General features: G+C 44.3%; 1 protein-coding gene and 1 long non-coding RNA gene across 2 annotated transcripts in view; one reads left to right on the top strand and one right to left on the bottom strand.

Moving 5' to 3' along the window:
• The window catches only part of LMBR1 (limb development membrane protein 1), a 67,668-nt gene extending 65,812 nt beyond the window's left edge, over positions 1 to 1,856 (bottom strand). Inside the window, exon 1 of the mRNA XM_035129041.3 lies at positions 1,297 to 1,856. Within this exon, the coding sequence (XP_034984932.1) occupies positions 1,297 to 1,359 (63 nt within the window). The 5' untranslated portion in view covers positions 1,360 to 1,856. The remainder of the gene's footprint in view (positions 1 to 1,296) is intronic.
• Positions 842 to 6,213, top strand: LOC148684298 (uncharacterized). Its single transcript, XR_015946432.1, has 3 exons — positions 842 to 1,035; positions 2,131 to 2,254; positions 3,942 to 6,213. It is a non-coding gene; the product is annotated as an uncharacterized LOC148684298 (long non-coding RNA).
• The last annotated feature ends 12,439 nt before the right edge of the window (positions 6,214 to 18,652 follow it).

Genomic DNA, 18,652 nt, shown 5'->3' with positions numbered 1-18,652 from the left:
TTTGGAGAGAGGGTAATATGAATATGAGGAAGACACTCTCCTGCAGGAATGTATGATACATACCACTTATATTGGCTGTAAATCTTTTTTCTCTACCCTGTATATAGCCATACTGTGGGCAGTCATATGAGCATAAGCTTTTCCAAGTGAAAATATCTTAGTGAGCTAAGTGTCAGTCGGCCAACACTTTATATGCTGAAACGAAAGGTCACTGCAAAAGTATCCCATGAACACATTTGACCCACATTACCTTTTTTTTTCAGACAAGTTTGTTTACGTATTTATTATATTTCTAAACTATTATTCACCTGAAAGGGATCCCAGTGTTATATACAGCAAGTAATAAATACAATAACACAATGCTATACTTTAAAGTCACAGACCATAAAACCAACTACTGTATCTTACAGCAAGTACCTGACATAAGCAGAACCCAGAACTCTGAGACATCCCAGACCATTTGGAAGAATGATATTGCTAAAGGTTGGTAAAGTGCTATTTATTATTGTACCTCCTCTGCCTATGGTGGGGGGAGAGAGAATTATAGAACTTTAATAAATAAATAAATAAATAAATAATAATTAGACACCCCCGCTCAGGTGAAGAAACTCTTTAGGCCAATCCTCATTGGAGACAGAAACTATGACCACACACTTCCACAGCTGCACAAAAGTGCAACGCTGTTAATGGTCTCATTACATTCTTGTCTTCGCAACTGCTACATAATGCTTAAAAGCCTAGCTTTAGTCCCTAAGCAGCGACAGTAGGGGCAACACGCACACAAATACGGAAAAACGTGGAACTGAAAGTCGAGGCGTGACTTGCGGAAGGCGAGGGAGGAGGGTGCAACTTAACCACAAGGGAAGTCCTTTTAAAAAGCAGCAGCAGCAGCAGCAGCAGCAGCAGCAGCAGCAGCAGCAGCAGCAGCAGCAGCAGCAGCAGCAGCAGCAGCAGCAGCAGCAGCAGCAGCAGCAGCAGCAGCAGCAGCAGCAGCAGCAGCAGCGTCTACTAACTGCCCGGGCGCATAAAACGCAGGTGCAAAACACACGAGCCCGCTCAGCGCGGCTTGCAAAGCGAGAGAGCAGCGCCGTCTCCTTGCACGCGGGGGCGGTGTAGGCGGGCCTTCGTGAGGAGGGGAGGGGGATGGGGAGGCAGAGCAAGTGAGATACTGAACGGGCAAAAGGGGTCGACACGTTAGAACCGTCGGGGGCGGTTCAGGAGGGATGGCGAGGGGGCCGTCGAGAGAGGCGGTGCCAGCAGCCCCGAAAGGGCCCTCGGTTCCCGGCGGCTACGCACCGTGTACTCCCGCACTTGGCTGTGGAAGTTCTGCTCGCGGATGGTCACCTCGTCTGCGTCCATCCTCTCATCGCCGCCTCGCAGCCCCCTCAGGCAATGGCGGCCGCCGCCCCAGCTCCTCCTGCTTCCAGGGCGACGGGCGGGGGACCATGGCAGGGGGCGGCGGCGGCAGATGCCCCTGACACCTGGGGGCGAGCGGGTGAGGGAAAGAGGGCGGAGGGGGCGGGAATGAGGCGCGGGCGCAAGGCTACGCTTAACTACGCGCCGCCGCCTCCTCCTCGCTCCCTTGCCGCGGGGTCTGTCACACACCGTCCTGCGGCTGAGGGGGGCGGATGGGACAGCCTCTCTGAGGGGGTACCTCGCTCAAAGGTGACGCTGCGCCTGCGCGAACAAGGCGGGGCCCGCTCGCGCGAAAGGCGGGCAGGGGGCAGGGCCTCCGCGAGAAGGCGGGACTTAAGCGGCGGGGGTGTGGCTACCGCCGCCTCTTCTGCGTTGCAAGGAGAGAGGGAAGAGCGGGGCGCGAGCCAATGCTGCGAAGAGCCCGCGCGCCTCTTGAGGGCGGAGCTTGCCAGCGGGAGTGGGCGTGGCTGTGGAGTTGTTGATTTAGGAAGAGACAGGGGCTTGGGAAGAGGTGGAGCCAAAGATGCAAAGTGGGGCGGCGTTTAGGCAAAGGTTTGCGGGGTTCGAAATACAGTAGGCGGAGCCAGTCTGGCAATTCCACGAGGAGGCGCAGGCGGGCGCTGGTGTTCTTATAAGCGGAAAGCCCACAGCGCAGCAGGTGCATGCTTATTTCCAGTACAGGAAATTTATGTTTGTATTTATGTTTGTCTGCAGGGCCGGCCCACCCATGAGGCAAGGTTGCAGGGGGTTGGACTAGATGACTCTTCGGGTCCCCTTCCAAGTCTACAATTCTATGATTCTAAGGTGAGACGACGGCCTCTAGTGGCAGGATCCACAGGTAGCACAATATTTCCCCCCTTATGTTCTAGATTTCCATGTACTGTATAGGAAATTTATATCGGAGAGAACACTCAGGTATTCCCCCCATCTTGCAGGCTAAAATGGTACAGTCCAGTAAGTGGTGGTGCTTCTACTGTTTAGTGTGAGTCACTTAGTATGAACCAGAGTCCAAAAAACTGGTCCATCTTTAAGTAACAGCAATGACACATCCGTAGGAATGACACATCCAAAGAAGGGTAAAGTAAGAACTCTCTCTTGACTCCTCTGCATTCTTACTGTGTTCCATTGCCATGTGTCTATCAGCCTGTGTCCCTAATAAATCAACCACATTCCCTCTTCTGACTGAATAGTTGGCCCCTATGGAACCCAAAAGCAAAATGAAAACAGTATTTTTCATTCTCATCATTTGAAAACAACTTGGTGATGTTCAAGGGGCTTGCAGTTTGGCACATTCACAGAGATTAGGAAGGAAGAGTCCTTTGTGGCTGCAGGAAAGAGGGGATGAAGCAAGCTGCTCCTTCTTTCCAGTTTAAGATGCACAAGGTCCCAAGTTTCGTCCCCAACATATCCAGGTAAGGCTGGGAATATCCCCTGTCTGAAACCCTGGAGAGCTGCTACCAGTCAGTGTTCACAATATTGATGTAAATGGACCAAGGATCTGTCTTTTTATACAGCAGCTTCCTATGTTCCTAATTACTTCGGCTTTGAATTTCAGTTACTAGATAACCATCCAACAAGAATTATTAATTATGAATCTCACAATTGGTCTATGATCATTTTTACATTTAGCAGATAGATGACGCTGATTCCTATTTAGCTGTACATTTGTAATAGAATTACTTACTTAAAGAGACTGTAAGTACTGACATCATTTCCATTACACATCACCAGTATTTTGATAGATTTGATAGTCACTGCTGAGGGCTATTTAACAAATGATTTGAAACAGTTCATTTAGCTCATATTTGTTACACTTTGCTTCCATGGATGTGTTAATGTTAAAACTGTCAAAAGGTGATATTTAACTCAGTGATAGAATCATTGTTCCTAGGGTAACAATTCATTGTCCCATACTATCTATAGTTACCTATTTTAATTCATTCTCACTCATCGGTCACTTATAAATCTTCAAGTTCACTTTTGTTCTAGACGTATGCATCCAGAATAAATACCATCTGCCAAAATTGCACTAAAAATGTATATTCTTGTATTTAAAATTTATATTCTTATTTCTTAGCACAGCCTGATTTCTGTGTGCTATTCATTGGCTCCCAGTACATTTCCGAGCATAATTCAAAGTGTTGGTGCTGACCTTTAAAGCCCTAAACGGCCTCGGTCCAGTATACCTGAAGGAGTGTCTCCACCTCCATCACTCTGCCCGGACACTGAGGTCCAGTGCCGAGGGCCTTCTGGCGGTTCCCTTACTATAAGAAGCCAAGTTACAGGGAACCAAGCAGAGGGCCTTCTTGGTAGTGGCACCCGCTCTGTGGAACGCCCTCCCACCAGATGTCAAAAAGAAAAATAACTACCAGACTTTTAGAGGACATCTGAAGGCAGCCCTGTTTAGGGAAGCTTTTAATCTTTAAGAAATTAGTGTATTTTAATATTTATGTTGGAAGCCACCCAGAGTGGCTGGGGTATAAATAATAAATTATTATTATCATTGTGTTCTCATGCTTTACCAGCCCAGCCCAGGGAATCTACCAATCTGCATGGAAGGATATTGTACAAATGTGAGGATTTGGGATTCATCATCTCTGCAAATATACATGTTTGCATCACTAGTGGAAGAATCATCTGAATCAGCACTACAGCAGATATTCCAACAAAATCAGGAAAGGCTGAAAAAGTTGGGTATCTTCAGCCTGGTGAAAAGAAGCTTTGCTGGTGTTCTTGCTTGAGTAGCAGTCGGTCTATTTTGTTCCTTTGGCCGGTGAATGGGGCCAGAATGTCCTTTCCATTTTCTAGTGCAGTCCCAGGGCAAGTGACAACTGAGGCTAAACATTCATTCATGCAGATTGTGAAAGCGACCTCCCTGTGGCTGCTGCTTTGAACAGTGGGTGGTGGCAGACTGGTCTCCTGCTTGCAGTGATGTTCTTTCTGGGAGGCAGCCTCCCAGTAACCATAGGTCCCTTGACATGTTCAGTTTGTTCTCATTAAATGCATGTTATGGATCTGTACACACATGAACTAAAAATGCCCTGGAGATACTCTGTTAATTCTAATTGCAAAGCTCTAAAGAGATCTAAGCTTGAATGCAACCATGTACAGTCATACCTTATGTTGCGTCCGCTGCGGGTTGCATTTTTCCAGGTTACGAACATGGCGGACCCGGAAATGTTTACTTTCACGTTTCGCCCCGCACGCAAGCACAGAAGCATTCTGCACACTTCGCGCATGCGCAGAAGCGTTCTGCGCACTATGTGCAGAAGCGCTCTATCGCGCTTTCGCACATGCGCAAAAGCACCACTCGGGTTGCGGACTTTTCAGAGTGCGAACAGCACTCCGGAACGGATCAGGTCTGCAACCCGAGGTACCAGTGTACAGAGAGTTCTGCTCACATAATGGAACTTCTCCTGTCCCTCTTAAAAAAAAAACCCTTAACACTTTGGAACAGATTCTGAGAGTGGGGAGAGGAGAGGAGGGAGAAGTGCCATTACCATTCCCCGCAGTCACCATGACATGCACAGGAAGTACAGCAAAATGTGAGGTTTATAGTATGTGTCATGAAACAGGGGTTTTTTTCAGAACTGTTCTGGATTTCCATTGCATGCTATGGTTCTCCTGCTCTCTATCAATAACAGCCACAATAGAAATACATTATGATATAAATCACAGATAACATCCTTTTGAAAGTGCAAAGGGGAGTGATCTAAGGAAGTGCAGTCACTGTGAATTACTGGGCAGATCTGTTGAAAACATTTGACCAATAATTTATGAGTTTGGGGTATTTCTTGACATGTTTTTAATGTGGGAGTATGGATTTTTCAGAGTGAGCCATTCTGGGAAGTGCCCGTCTTGAATCACTCTAATTTCCGGGTTATTGGATGTATTCCATTCTAACAGTTTAAAGTTCGTGGAAAGCTAACTTTGTGTACAGGTTTTATTTCATAGTTGATTAATGTCCTTTTAATATCCGTTGCAGGGGTAGGGATGAGGAAGGGAAGGGAATGGGCAATGTGTCTTGCTAGGTTGGCCCTGCCAGATAATACTCATTAGACAAAATAGACTGGGGTGTGGTGGGAAATTGTATAGTAACTATTAAGTTTCAGGAACATGGAAGGCATTATGGAGGAGGATGTTGGGTGTAAGGCAGGACAGTGGGTTACCTTGGGCCGTTCACTCGACCACAAGCTGGTTGTGAAGCTAAAAGAGGGAGTGGGAGAACCAGTTATGGCACTTTGAGCTCTTTAGAGAAGGGGGAGATAGAAGTGTAATCAATCAATAAGTAAAACTTGCCTCAAGCCATAGCAAAAAAATGTGGGACCTCATTTGAATTGAATCCAGCTCTCACTTCCACACATCACTACTGGGAAAACCATAGCTTTAACTATACGGACCTTTGTCGGCAAGGGGATATCTCTGCTTTTTAACATGCTGTCTAGGTTTGTCATTGCTTTTCTCCCAAGAAGCAGGCGTCTTTTAATTTTGTGACTGCTGTCACCACCAAGGTAGGCAGGACCCTCAAAATCCAATCTTGGTGTTACCAACATTCACAGTTAGAGGTATGTTAAGATCAAGGGGGCACTAAGAATGGTGCCTCAAGCCCATCATTGATTGAAGACAACCTGTTTACTCAGCCTTTGCCTGACAGTTAATAGCAGTGCTCGGTGTCCATAGACTGTAGGTGTTCAGCTGATGACAACTGTTGCTTTTTATTGAATATTTATGGTGTGAACTGCTCAGGTGGATGGCTGGATGGACAGACAGACAAGCAGATAATAAAGTCATTGATTTCACTATTGAGTGATTTTTATTGATTATAAAGTTTTTATGTTGTGAGCTGCTTCAATTTTTCCTTTGTAAATGAAAAACCAGTATAGAAGATAACCATTTGATAGATTGACTGATTGCATTTATATCCCATCTTTTTCTCCAAGGAGCTCAAAATGCTTCTCCCCCTCCTTATTTAATCCCTACCGTACAATAGCCCTGTGAGGCAGGTTGGGCTGAGAGGCAATGGCTGGCCCAAGGTCATCCAGCAAGCTTCATGGCCGAGGTGTGATTTGAACCCTGGTCTACCCGGCCCTATTCTGACACTTTCACTACTGCACCACACTGGCTCTGATAAGTCATTTTTCACTTCAGGGCAGTATTTTTAAATATATCACTGCTGTCTTCACCAACCAGGTGCCCCCCAGATGCGCTGGCAGGGTCTGATGGGACTCATAGTCCAAAGAAACTGGAAGGCACCAGGTTGGCAAAGCCCACATACAAGTAACTATATTCTTGACGTCAGCCCCTTAGGAAGAATTATCTCCCAATTATACATAAAAGATGACCAAATAGGAAACACCTTAAATTTATATCAAATTATAATCGAGTTATTCTCCACTATCCTAATTATGTGCATTAAATATTTTTTATAGGGCAATAATTTCAGAGTCTCATGTTTTGTGGGCAGCTGCTATAGTGGTAATTGCATTTTAACTTGAGAAAGACAGATCAATCAATCTCTGGTCTCAGTTCAAAAAAAGAATGTTTGCAACTGTCACTTAAGTCATTCATCCATCCTTTTGCAATATGTTTGAGGGGCACTTCCCATTAACACCCCTAAGCTGCTTGCTTTCAGCCGGTGAGTTAATAGATAATGCAGGTAACTATGGCATAGCAATCTACCTGTATGGGTAACATGCAACCTAAAAATACCATCACACTTACACTCTGCCTTATGTCATGTCTTTCAGCTTCTTGAAGCAGGACTGAAGCAGGCTGTCTTTTTTATTGCACTCCATACCCCTGATTCGGGGATGTGCAGGAGCCTTGATGCAGACATAAAGCTCTTGCACCGTGGCTTTCCCTTTCACTTAAATGTAGGGAAGAGTGCCTTGCATTAGTCCAGATAAGAAGACTGGAAAACAGCCCAGTATTTGAAACACTACAGATAGCTCCAGGTGAGCAACTTGCTCCTCCAAAGGCTTATTATCATTTATTGAATTTATATACCACCCTATACCCGGAGGTCTCGGGGTGGTTCACATAAAAGATCAACATAAAAACCACAAACTAGAAAAATTAACCAATAAGCTGAAACTGACACTGGGACAAATAGAAGACAACTGCTTCACCCCGGTATGGTTCCCCTTTATCACATACACAGCCCAACAAGACAATGATAAAAATCCACCAGCAGCATACAAATCAATATGGCTAACCTGACCCAAAACACCCACACACACGAAACAAATAACACTACAGCCAACCACAAATGAACAACCATATCCTAGGCCAACCCCAACATCTCTCACCACCAAAGGAACGCAAGCAAACAGCAGAGAACCTACACAAGCGACGCTGACAAAACAAAAATCCCACATACACTAAGCAAAATAGAAACATCGGCACCCCACCCCCTCCCTCCCTCCCTCCCACCCCCATCTACCTCTTTCCCCCTTTTCTTCCCAATGTCTCAACAAATGAAACTGATTTGTAAAGATGTTACAAGAGACGTTGCACATATTTTTGTAACTCAAGAAAACCTTTAATTAAAAAAAAACACATAAAAACCACAATATATATAATCAAAATAAAAACAACTTAACACCCCCCAAAAAAGATCCACATTTTGAAAGGGCATAGGATGTAAATCAGATCAACCAAAGGCACTAACTGCCTGTGCCGTGTGCCTGCCCCTCCTCCCATGCCATACCTCCCCCTACCATAGCTGCCAAGTTTTCACTTTTCTCGTGAGGAAGCCTATTCAGTATAAGGGAAAATCCCTTTAAAAAAGGGATAACTTGGCAGCTATGCCCCCTACCCAGAATCACCATAATTGGGTCTCCCCTCCTCCTCTCCTCCCAGGCACATCCCACCAAGTACCCTTACAGCCCAGTTAAAGAGTTGAAACGCTACAAAAACAATTTAAAAGAAGTCCTCTCTGCTGAGCAGCAGCAGCAGTGCTTATATAGGAACCCTGCTGAGGGCCCTGCTCCAGCATCTATCCGTCTGGTGGGGGGTGGAGCTGAAAGGCTTCATATGGACTTCTGCTTCTGTCCAGCAAGGACCACCCTGCTGAGAGCCTGAGGGTCCTGCTCCTGCCTGTCTCTGTCATGAAGGGGTGATTCTGTAAGCAAGTTGTTGCTGGGTGGGACCCCTCAGGCAGGTGTTAACAATTAGTTGCCAAAGTGGGAGCAGGTGATGGGGCTGCCAGCATTTCTCAGCTCCTATAAATCTTCGAGTTAAGCTTTAGTTTTGTACACAGGGGAGCTGAGGAAGTCAGTATCTGGAAATGGGTCACCATGCCTCAGTTTGTTGTTAAGCTTGGGCTCTTCGTAGGAAGCTTCTTTTTGGCCGTGTTGAAGGTGCTTCCATAGGGATGTAATTGGTCAGATCTTTCAGGACCTTGTGCACTTCTCCTTGTGCTGTGTTTTGTAAGGAGGTTTCTGGAATTGCACATGCTGTCTTTTCCTCGCATCTGCCAGAAGCCACCTGCCTGAACAGCTAAAAGGCTCCTGAGAGGCCCCTGGGACATTGCTGCTGCCTTGAGTGTTGGGACCTTTAGGCTCTTAAAGGGCCACCCACTTGGACCACTTGGAGGAGAGTGCTTCTTCTCGCCACTGCCCCATGTCTGGTACACTCTGAGCCACTGGGCAAGCATGGTAGCATTGGAGGTACAGTACTTGGCTCCTTGAGGCTCAGGGGAAGGAGCTTCTGAGGGGTCTTGGGCAGCTCTGGTCCAACTCTGGCTCTGTGTCCTGCGACGGATCCATCTCTTCAGCCAAAAGCACTGCAATCTCAGACGCAACTACACGAAGCAGGATAAAAGAATTGTTGTTGTCCTTCCATCCCTTAAATTTTGTATTTAGATTTAGTTTCTGAATCACCAGTAACTGAGCTAAATAGACAGTTCAACGATCTACCAAGCTCCTCACTTCTACAAATTAGTCTTTGTGTCATCATCAATGCAGCACAGGGTCAGGAAACCCATGTGTGATCTCATCTTCCATGAACTGGAAAACTGGGAGGGGGCAGTTCCCTCCAAAGGAAGGGCAGATTTTGAAAGAGTTTGTTTCTCTCAGGGCGAAAATAAGTGTGACTTACCTGGCTATGTATTCCACAAACACACCACCCACCTTTTAAATGCAGTTCCTATGGTATCAGTACTGTTCCATATAACACTGGTGGCCTTTTATACTGGTAACCCCATCCCTATTGGCATTCCAACCAGCTCTTGAAGGCACATCTGTTTAGACAAGTGTTCTCCTAACCTGAACCTCCTGATGAAATAATTTTAACAGCTGTTTTAAGTGCTATGCTATTTTAATGGCCTCATTGTTCACTCCAATTAATGGAATTTTAAAATGTTTTGCTGGAATTGTTTTATTGGGTATTTCAATTATGCATGGATATATTTTTATATTAGTAAACTACTTGGAAGCCATTCTGGCATGTAAGTGGTATATAAATTAATAAATAATATTAACAGTATACATTCGGCATTGGTATGCCAGTGGCTTATCCACCTGGGTCACTGATTTGCAAATATGGCAACACTATCAGCAAATGGTCTGGGCTCTGCATCACATGTAGTAAGTGTTCCCCACCATGCTTAAATGCACTTGCCAAATGAGTTTATTTAAACATGATGGGGAGGGGTTGGAACATTTGCACAGGTAAATGATTTAGCTAAAGACCGTGTAACAACTGTTTCATTCCCAAAATTATATGCTGCTCACACAATTAGATACTGCACTCAGAAATCATAACATTTAACTATAATATATTTTCCCCCAATGGGTTTACATAATCCCTTTTTGCCATTTTCTCTTTGACAAGAAGCCATGCACTTTTATTAAAGGCTTTTCCCTCCCAAAAATGTTAGAAATCTTAAGGGCCATAAATCATCTTAATTCTTACAATTAACAGAGGCAAGATTTATTCTTAAATCATGAATGCTCCTTTCTAATTAAATTCAAATGAGTTGAATACCTCTCCAAAGTGTTCGGATAATAAGTAGTCCCTTTTTTTGGACCTTAACATCCTTGATCCCTGTCAATAATTAGATTGGGTGGCTTATAAAGCACAATGCTTGGCATTTTTAAAAATCTTTATCTTCCTCTTCTGTCTCATTAACAAAAATGAATAGGTTCACTCTTCTGGCAGAGGAAACCATGGGGATTCAATGTTGCTCAAGGACATGACAGATTCTAGGGATATTGAATTACGTCCTTCTGTCCTCCTTGGAATAGCCGCTGATGAACAGGAGACCTAGATTTCCAAACTCATAATTATTTCTCAACCAGAAAACTCAAATTGTATGATGAAGAAAAATTATGCAGAAGTATAAACTGAGGTCATTTTCAGTACAGTATTTGTTCCAAAAAAATTTTTTTTAATTCTTGGCAGGATGTTGTAAATGGTCAGAGCCTGCATGAGACATTTTGCTGTTTCAAGCAGCTATGGTGCAGCCCATAATCTATTAGGGATGCTCTAAGACTAAGTAGTGGATTTCCTACCATGAGCAGATGCTTGGATTGGATTACCTTTGAGGTCCCTTCAACTCTATGATTCTAGGAGTATCTTGGGGGGGTCTCACTATTGAGGGTCTTCTCATGATATTCATAGCATGATGAATGCTTTAAAAACGTCTGTTCAGAGATGTGCTGGAGCAGATGATTCTAACCACTAAACAAAATGCAAACGGCTTTAAAGCTGTTGGTGCTTGTTAAGACGTTTAGATTCCCTACATCACAGGTCCTGCACTCACAGCTTCCTCTTCTGAAAGGTAAAACTTTCTGCCAGGGCACATTTTGTGACTTTGCTAAAGGCAAAGGACAGGCTTGTGTGCCTCTTGTCAGATAGCTCTAAAAGTAGATCTGATTCACATTCTGACTCATTCCAAAGCACTCAGAAGAGATATTGAAGGAGAAAGAGATGTGATGTGATTGTTGACCTCCTAGAAGTAGCTCAACAGCCTGGCTGTTTTCAGTGCCCACACCAGCGTTAGGGGTAAAAATATATTTATGAGTGCGGCATAATTTTACATTTGTATGTTTCTTATTTTGCTCATTACTGTGTGAGGTACTTGATTGATCATTGCCAGCCCTGCTGCTTTTCCAGAATGCAGAAAGTAATTATGTGAGCAGCAAATCTAACTGATCGGCTCTTAGTATTGATAGTCAGGAGAACTTGACCCAAAATGAGGATAACAGCAGTTAGGACTGAGATTACCCAAAGTATAAAAGGGGAAGGTTAAAATCCCACACTCAAATGCCATCTTCGGAATTTTATCTTCTGAACTATAGTTCTACAATTCTGATTCAAGGATAACCCTGCTGGAACCATCAAAGTCTCCTACTTCAAATGCAGCTTTAGAGAAAGCTGGTCCAAAAAGATGGGAATCTTACCATGTACTGATAGAGGACATGATGGTACCATATTCCAAACCTCAGTACAGTTCTTTATAATGACCTGGAAGATGTGGTGCTGGGAGGCCCATATAGTGTGGAATAAACTACCGGTAGGAGCCCAGTCCTGAAAGGAGCAACATCAGCTCTTCTGGAAGAGCTTCCTCTCCCACAGCTATGACAGTCACTTACAGCCACTCCAGCAGGCTGCCTCAATGGAAGAGATGGGAAGCAGGACTCATTCCATCAGCTGTGGAAGAGTCAGTGCCTTCAGGTTACCCCTTCCCCTGAACTGCTTCCATTCCAGCTAGTCAACATAAGGAGTACTATTTAACTCCCCCCATCCATCCCTATCCCCTTTTCCTTTTGCACTGCATAGTTTTAGATTATAAGTCTGTGGGCAGGGACTGTCTTGTTTAACTGTATGCAAGTCACTCTGGGAGCATTTTGGCTGAAGATCAGGATAGTAATGCAGGCACGGGCAAACTCGATCCTCCAGATGTTTTGGGACTACAACTCCCATCATCACTAGCTAGCAGGACCAGTGGTCAGGGATGATGGGAATTGTAGTCTCAAAACATCTGGAGGGCTGAGTTTGCCTCATAGCTGCCAAGTTTTCCCTTTTCTCGCGAGGAAGCCTATTCAGCATAAGGGAAAATCCCTGTAAAAAAGGGATAACTTGGCAGCTATGGTTTGCCTATGCCTGTACTAATGCAATAAATAAACTATCGAGGAACTGACACTCTCAGTTTACATGCCATGTGTTTAAAACACGTTGCTTCTGCCAAAGAATCATGGGAACCATAGTTTTTCCCCTGCACAGTGCTACAATTCTCAGCACCCTTTAAAAACAAAATTTCATCCTGCTCCCTTTAGCTTTCCTTTCCCATTTACACCCAGCTACTAATCTCCATTGCCTGCTACAGCATACTCCTTGCTCTGAGCAACACCAGACTGTTCAGTCCCGTCTTTGTTTTTTAGAGTGTAGAATTTATAAACAATACAAAATGGAATAGCTTAGGGTGTGTTCTTCAAACCTTCCAATCCTGTTGACAAAGTCATGCAGTGCAATCCTAAGCCTTCAGAGGGGCTTCCTCCCAAACAAGTGTGCACAGGATTGTGCTCTTTGCATCTTCCCCATGATAAATCCATACCAAGAATCCCAAGCAGTAGATATTTGTAAGCCAGCAGATGCACTACGAGGCTGTGAGCTGCCTGTTCTAGAACTGTAAGTTCTGGGCCTGCAGCAGAGCATCCGTCACGCAATTGACAATGATTTCTTTACATGATCTCAGTTTAATCTGCATATGTTTATTGAGAGATGAGATTTAATGGGTGAGTCTAACCTTGCTGCCTAATTATGTTATTGCTGCTTTAATATTTCTCTTTAGAAAGTCTCCTGAAGGGAATTGGGCATCTCCCCAGAAGGAAAAAGGTTTTGTCTTAACCGACCGGAAACATTTATACTGGTGTCAGGAAGAATTATGTGTATGGGTAAGGTAAAATAAAGTCATTAAAAGTGAAAAATTTTGTTTATATGTAAATACATAAGCCACATTAACCAAAGCATTATGCTAATTATTTCTTTGCAATGATGCTAACCTTTTGCAGAATATACATGGGTACCAGAATGACATACATTAACTGCCATTCCAATTAAAGTGTGCATTCAGAAATGCAGGTGCCTCTCTGTATAGGTCCTTAGGGCTAAACCACATACTGCAGCTGCGTGTGTCTGTAACATAACCACAATGGCTAGTTCTTCACTGCAATGGACCTTCAGGACAGAGTGGTGACATGCACAGGAGAAATGTTGGTCTGGGCTATATAGGAATGTTTAACCTTTCCCAACCCATTGCTTCCACCCTGCCACCCAACACACACACACACACCAATGCTTTTCTGCTTGTGGGGATTCCAGATCTACAATTATGATGGAAACCCAAGCCTGGAACCCCAGCAGGAGATAGTGGGGGGCCCAGCAGGGGGTGGGATAGTGAATGAAGCACCCTACCCTGTAACTTCTTAGAATCACAGAAGAATAAGAGTTGGAAGGGACCTTGGAGCTCATCTGAATCTGCAATGCAGGAGGCAACTACATCATCCCCATGATATGCCTATCCAGCCTCTGCTTAAATATCCCCAGCAAAGGAGGGCCCAGAGGCTCCCAAGACAGCATGTTCCACTCTCTAACAGCACATACTATGAAGAGATTTCTAAGAATTAGCCAAAATCTGTTTTGGTGCAATTTTCATCCATTGGTTCTAGTCCTGCCCACTGCAGCAACAGAGAGCACACCTGTTCCATTTTCCAAATACTGTAGTCAGTGGAGGCTACACACTCTGATCATAGTTGGTGGAGGGAGGGAGGTTCCACCCACCTCAGGATCCTACCCATCTACTGAATTTTATGTCCCTGTTCAGGTATTGTAACCACCCTCACAGTCTGAGGATCACTGCTTATTCAATCTTACCAGCCATGCATAAACCATCAGTCCAGTTGAACTCAACAGGGCTTTATAACAAATACACCTGCCAATAATAAACATATTTCAGGATACATGAAGGCAGCCTTCCCCAATCTAGTGTGCTCCAGATGTCATTGGGCTAGAACTCCCATCGTCCCTGAGAATTGGCAGTGTTGGCTGAGAGTCCAACAACTTCTGGAGGGCACCACGTTGGGGAAGGCTGCATTTAGGCAACCAGCAAAGGCCACAAAATGGCAGTGGCCAAGGATGGAACCAGCTGGATAAGCGAGATCAGAAGTTTAAGGCATGGAGCTGTTGAATTCCCAGACTCAGACCCCAACACAGGAGCCCCTCAAGCCACTGACCCCTTAAACTTTTGTCCCAACTCCCAATATGCACCTTGAGAACCAAATTCTCATGAGGAACTAGCCCCTTTTTCACCAGAAGCCTCGCCATCTCTAGGCAGTAACAAGGCAACAAAGTGAGAGCTTTCTTGAGAAGTGACTGAGAGCAAGATTGCAGGCCGGAGGACTGCCCCTTTAAAGGTTCACACTGCTCAGCAAAAGTGTGGAGTCTGGGAGAGTTGATTTGGCTGAGAAGGATAAAGGGGCTCAGCTGAGATTGAGACTTCCTTACAGCAAATTGGCAACAAGGAGCTATCCAAGGTCCTGCGACGCCAGCCTGATACTAGCTTCCTTGCTAACTAAATCACGCCCAAATGTCTTTTGTGCCCTTTGATCAGGGCAGGACACAGCTTCTGATGACAAGTCTTCAAAAGATGCCTAAGAACAGGGGTTCCCAAACTAAGGCCCGGGGGCCGGATGCGGCCCAATCACCTTCTCAATCCGGCCCGCGGACGGTCCGGGAATCAGACTGTTTTTACATGAGTAGAATGTATCCTTTTATTTAAAATGCATCTCTCGGTTATTTGTGGGGCATAGGAATTCATTCATATTTTTTTTCAAAATATAGTCCGGCCCCCGACAAGGTCTGAGGGCAGTGGACCGGCCCCCTGCTGAAAACGTTTGCTGGCGCCTGCCTAAGAACATCAAATGTGTATTTACAGAGCGAATATAGAGAATTTACAGTAATTCCCATTTGTATTTTTTTTAATAAAAAAACCTAGATCCTCTTCTGTTTACATGAGCCATCAAATCCATATCTAGTCCCAATGAAGAGATTAAAAACCTATAAACAGGGAGGGCGGTCCCTGAGTTAATGGATGGTGACTGCAGCAAGTGACTTCAAGACTACTTTCAGCAGGGATCAGTGGTAAGTTCCCCATGGAAAACTTGGGCATTTCTACATGTCCCACATCTGACATCACATATGATGACAGGTGTGGGACAAATGGGTGTGGTTTGCAAAAACAGCCTTACAGCGCCCAGTTTGGCCTGCTGGATGCAGGTTCCCCCAGCCCTGCTACAAATGAAGGATGCGGCCTTTGTAGCTTTGGGAGTTACACGTAATTTGCTGCTGTTTCTTCTACTTTCTCTTCTCCCCACTGTGATCTGATCATACATAGTAACAGCTGCGTGAAAATGACAGGCATGGTTGTGGTTTAATGGGAATAACGACTAACATCAAGGGCTAGATCAGAAGGGACTGACTTTTTTTGAAGTTAAAAATAAAGCCATTAATTTAACAAATATGGAGAAAGGACAGAGGTAAAAGGAAATGTCCCCTTGTTAAATATTTACCACTTGAGCTTTGATGAAAACCACCCTATAAATGACAATATAATACAAGTAAGTGTTCCCAAGGTTAGGTCAACTTTCACGTTGAAGTTAAGTCTCTCATAGAGGGAAGAATTACATTTCTTGGCATGGACACATTAATTATATAAATTTCATAAAGGAAATGCAAAGTCCTATAATGTGTGGCATTGATTAATGATGCTCTTCTGATTTATGGCTGTGTATTTTTGAACTGTGATATTTAACAAGCAGCTAATTTAAAAGCTAGGTTTCTGTCACAACTTTTTACGATGCTTCCAGCAATCCTATTGGTAGCTTGAAAATTATTGTGTTAACACTTTGGAAGGCCAATTTCTAAACCAACAGCTTTTTTTCCACACTGAGAAAATAAAATTATTGTGTGTTAAGAAATTGTGTTATATCTGTTTCTTCTGTCCGTTGCATATTTCAGAGGAAATATCTCCCCCTTGCTATGATCTTGACTGTTCTTTAAGCTTTGGCATACAGGCCAAGCGTAGGGCAGAACTTAAATGTTACACTGAATACATAGCTACCACCAAAACCAGCAGCTGTACAGCGGCCTCCTACATGCCCAACAATAATGCTCAGCAGAACTCATCTATGTTGTGAAATCATGAAGCTCTGCATTACCCCAGGGGCGTAGGAAGATAGGGGTGGTGTGCCCCGAGCAACACAATCTCAGGGGCACCATCGCCGCTGCCCGCCCCGCCCCTGCACGCAGCGCCCCCCGCCCCCAGAATGTGTGCCATGTCACTGGGGGCAGCGCGCCTGCTCTCTGCCCCCGGTGGCGGAGCATGAAGCTCCGCCACTGCATTACCCTACCCTTCTTCACATCATTGGCTGCTCCCGGCAGGAGGAAGAAAATATACAATGCAATCCTATGTCACTGCCCTTAAAGAAGCAGAGGGTCTGCTACCCATCCACGGCCCTGCTGAGAATGTTGACTAGGGAGGAAGGTGAGGAGGGGGCAGGCAGATCACTGCACCAACCTGGAGCTGGCAGAGCAACTGGGCCCACATTGGGTTTGATGCCATCACGGGATGGCAGTAGGATTGGCTTAGTAGCCAACAGATCCAGGGCCAACTCAGTCATTATCCCCCACCCTACTGGAATACCCCCATTTGGGGGCTTTTGGCTCACTGCTTCTGGCAAGGATTGCGTTGGCAGCACTTCTATCTTCTGCTGAATCCAATCACATCCAACCTATTGCAAAGAGGGTTGGCATTGCTTTTCCAGTTCTGTTAGATGTTATATAGGGAAAGGGAAGCAAGACACAGTTACCACTTTCAGTGGCAGCTGTGCTATTTGCATAAAAGCTAGGTTTTTTGTTGTGTTTTTTAAAAAACATGAAAATAAGTTCTGGACGCATGTGGAGAAAAGTCTTATATGAATTAACATCCACATTATTGTATTCTATTTTTATTGCATGAAATTCATATACTGCTTGATTATTTTAAAAAACCTAAAACAAAACAAAACCTCATAGCAGCTATAATGCAATGTCGCCATGCTTTTTCAGAAGTTTCATATATTTGTACATCATCACAGACATACTGTAGATGTATTAAATACATTTGGCCATTAATGCTAATTTTCAGATCTTTGAAAGCCATTCATCTTTGAAAGCATGACATCAAGTTTAAAAGCCCTCCTTTATTTGAAAGGTTAAGGCTATTAAACACTTAGCGTGTATAGGTTTTTTGGTAGAAAAACAGCATATATTTAAAAGTCAGCACACTGCTGCTAAAAAAAAATAAGTTATAGCAATTTTTCAAGCTGTAGTTTTAAAAATTATTTTATTTACACAGTCATTTCAAAGCTATGTGCAATAAGAACAGCAAAGAAGCTGCTATATTTAAAACAAAACTAAAACAATACAAAACAGGGAATCATGGGCAGGACTCATTTATCCAGCTGGAAAACCCTGCCAGAACAAAAATGTCTTCAATTGTTTCCGCAAAGTGCAGATAGTGAGCACCTGTCATATCTTGACAGGAATGCAGTTGCACAAAACAGGGGCAGCCAGGTTAAATCTCTGCTCCAAATTACTGTGGAACAGGCTTCTGTGATATTTGGCACCGGTAACTGCAGATCCCAGGGATCTACTGGGTATCATAGATATATATATATATAGATATATATATACACACACACACACACACACACACACACTGTCCTTCAGGTGGTTTCTCAAGTAATCTGGTCCTGAGCTATGTAGGGTCTTACATGTGAGTATGAATGCCTTGAATTTGGCCCAGTTGCAGATTGGCAGCTAAGTGTTATATGCTGCTGATAGTTTGCCCCAGCAAGCTAGTCACTGCATTCTGCCCTTGGACCAACCCCAAGGAGAGCCCCACGTACAACACATTGCAATAATTCAACTGCGAAGTTACCATTGCATGGACAACTGCGGTTAAGCAGAACTAAGGTTACCAGAATTTTTTCAAAGAATCCGGGGACACTTTTTTAAAAAAGAGAAAGAGAGAGAGAAGATATTTAAAAAGATATTTAAAAAATAATTAAGAAGTAATATCTTCTCTTCTGTATTCTCCTCTGTCACGCGGCCTTCCTCTCTTGAAGCGCTAGCCGCGGTAGAGTAGGCTCGGGTCGGGCCTGGGCTCGGCCACATGTCCTTGTCCTCCCGG

Source organism: Zootoca vivipara, chromosome 11, assembly GCF_965207765.1.
Source record: "Zootoca vivipara chromosome 11, rZooViv2.hap1.1, whole genome shotgun sequence".
In the NCBI taxonomy this organism is placed as follows: domain Eukaryota; kingdom Metazoa; phylum Chordata; class Lepidosauria; order Squamata; family Lacertidae; genus Zootoca; species Zootoca vivipara.
The sequence above is the reverse complement of the archived record's forward strand: the minus strand, read 5'-3'. Positions and strand labels throughout refer to the sequence as shown.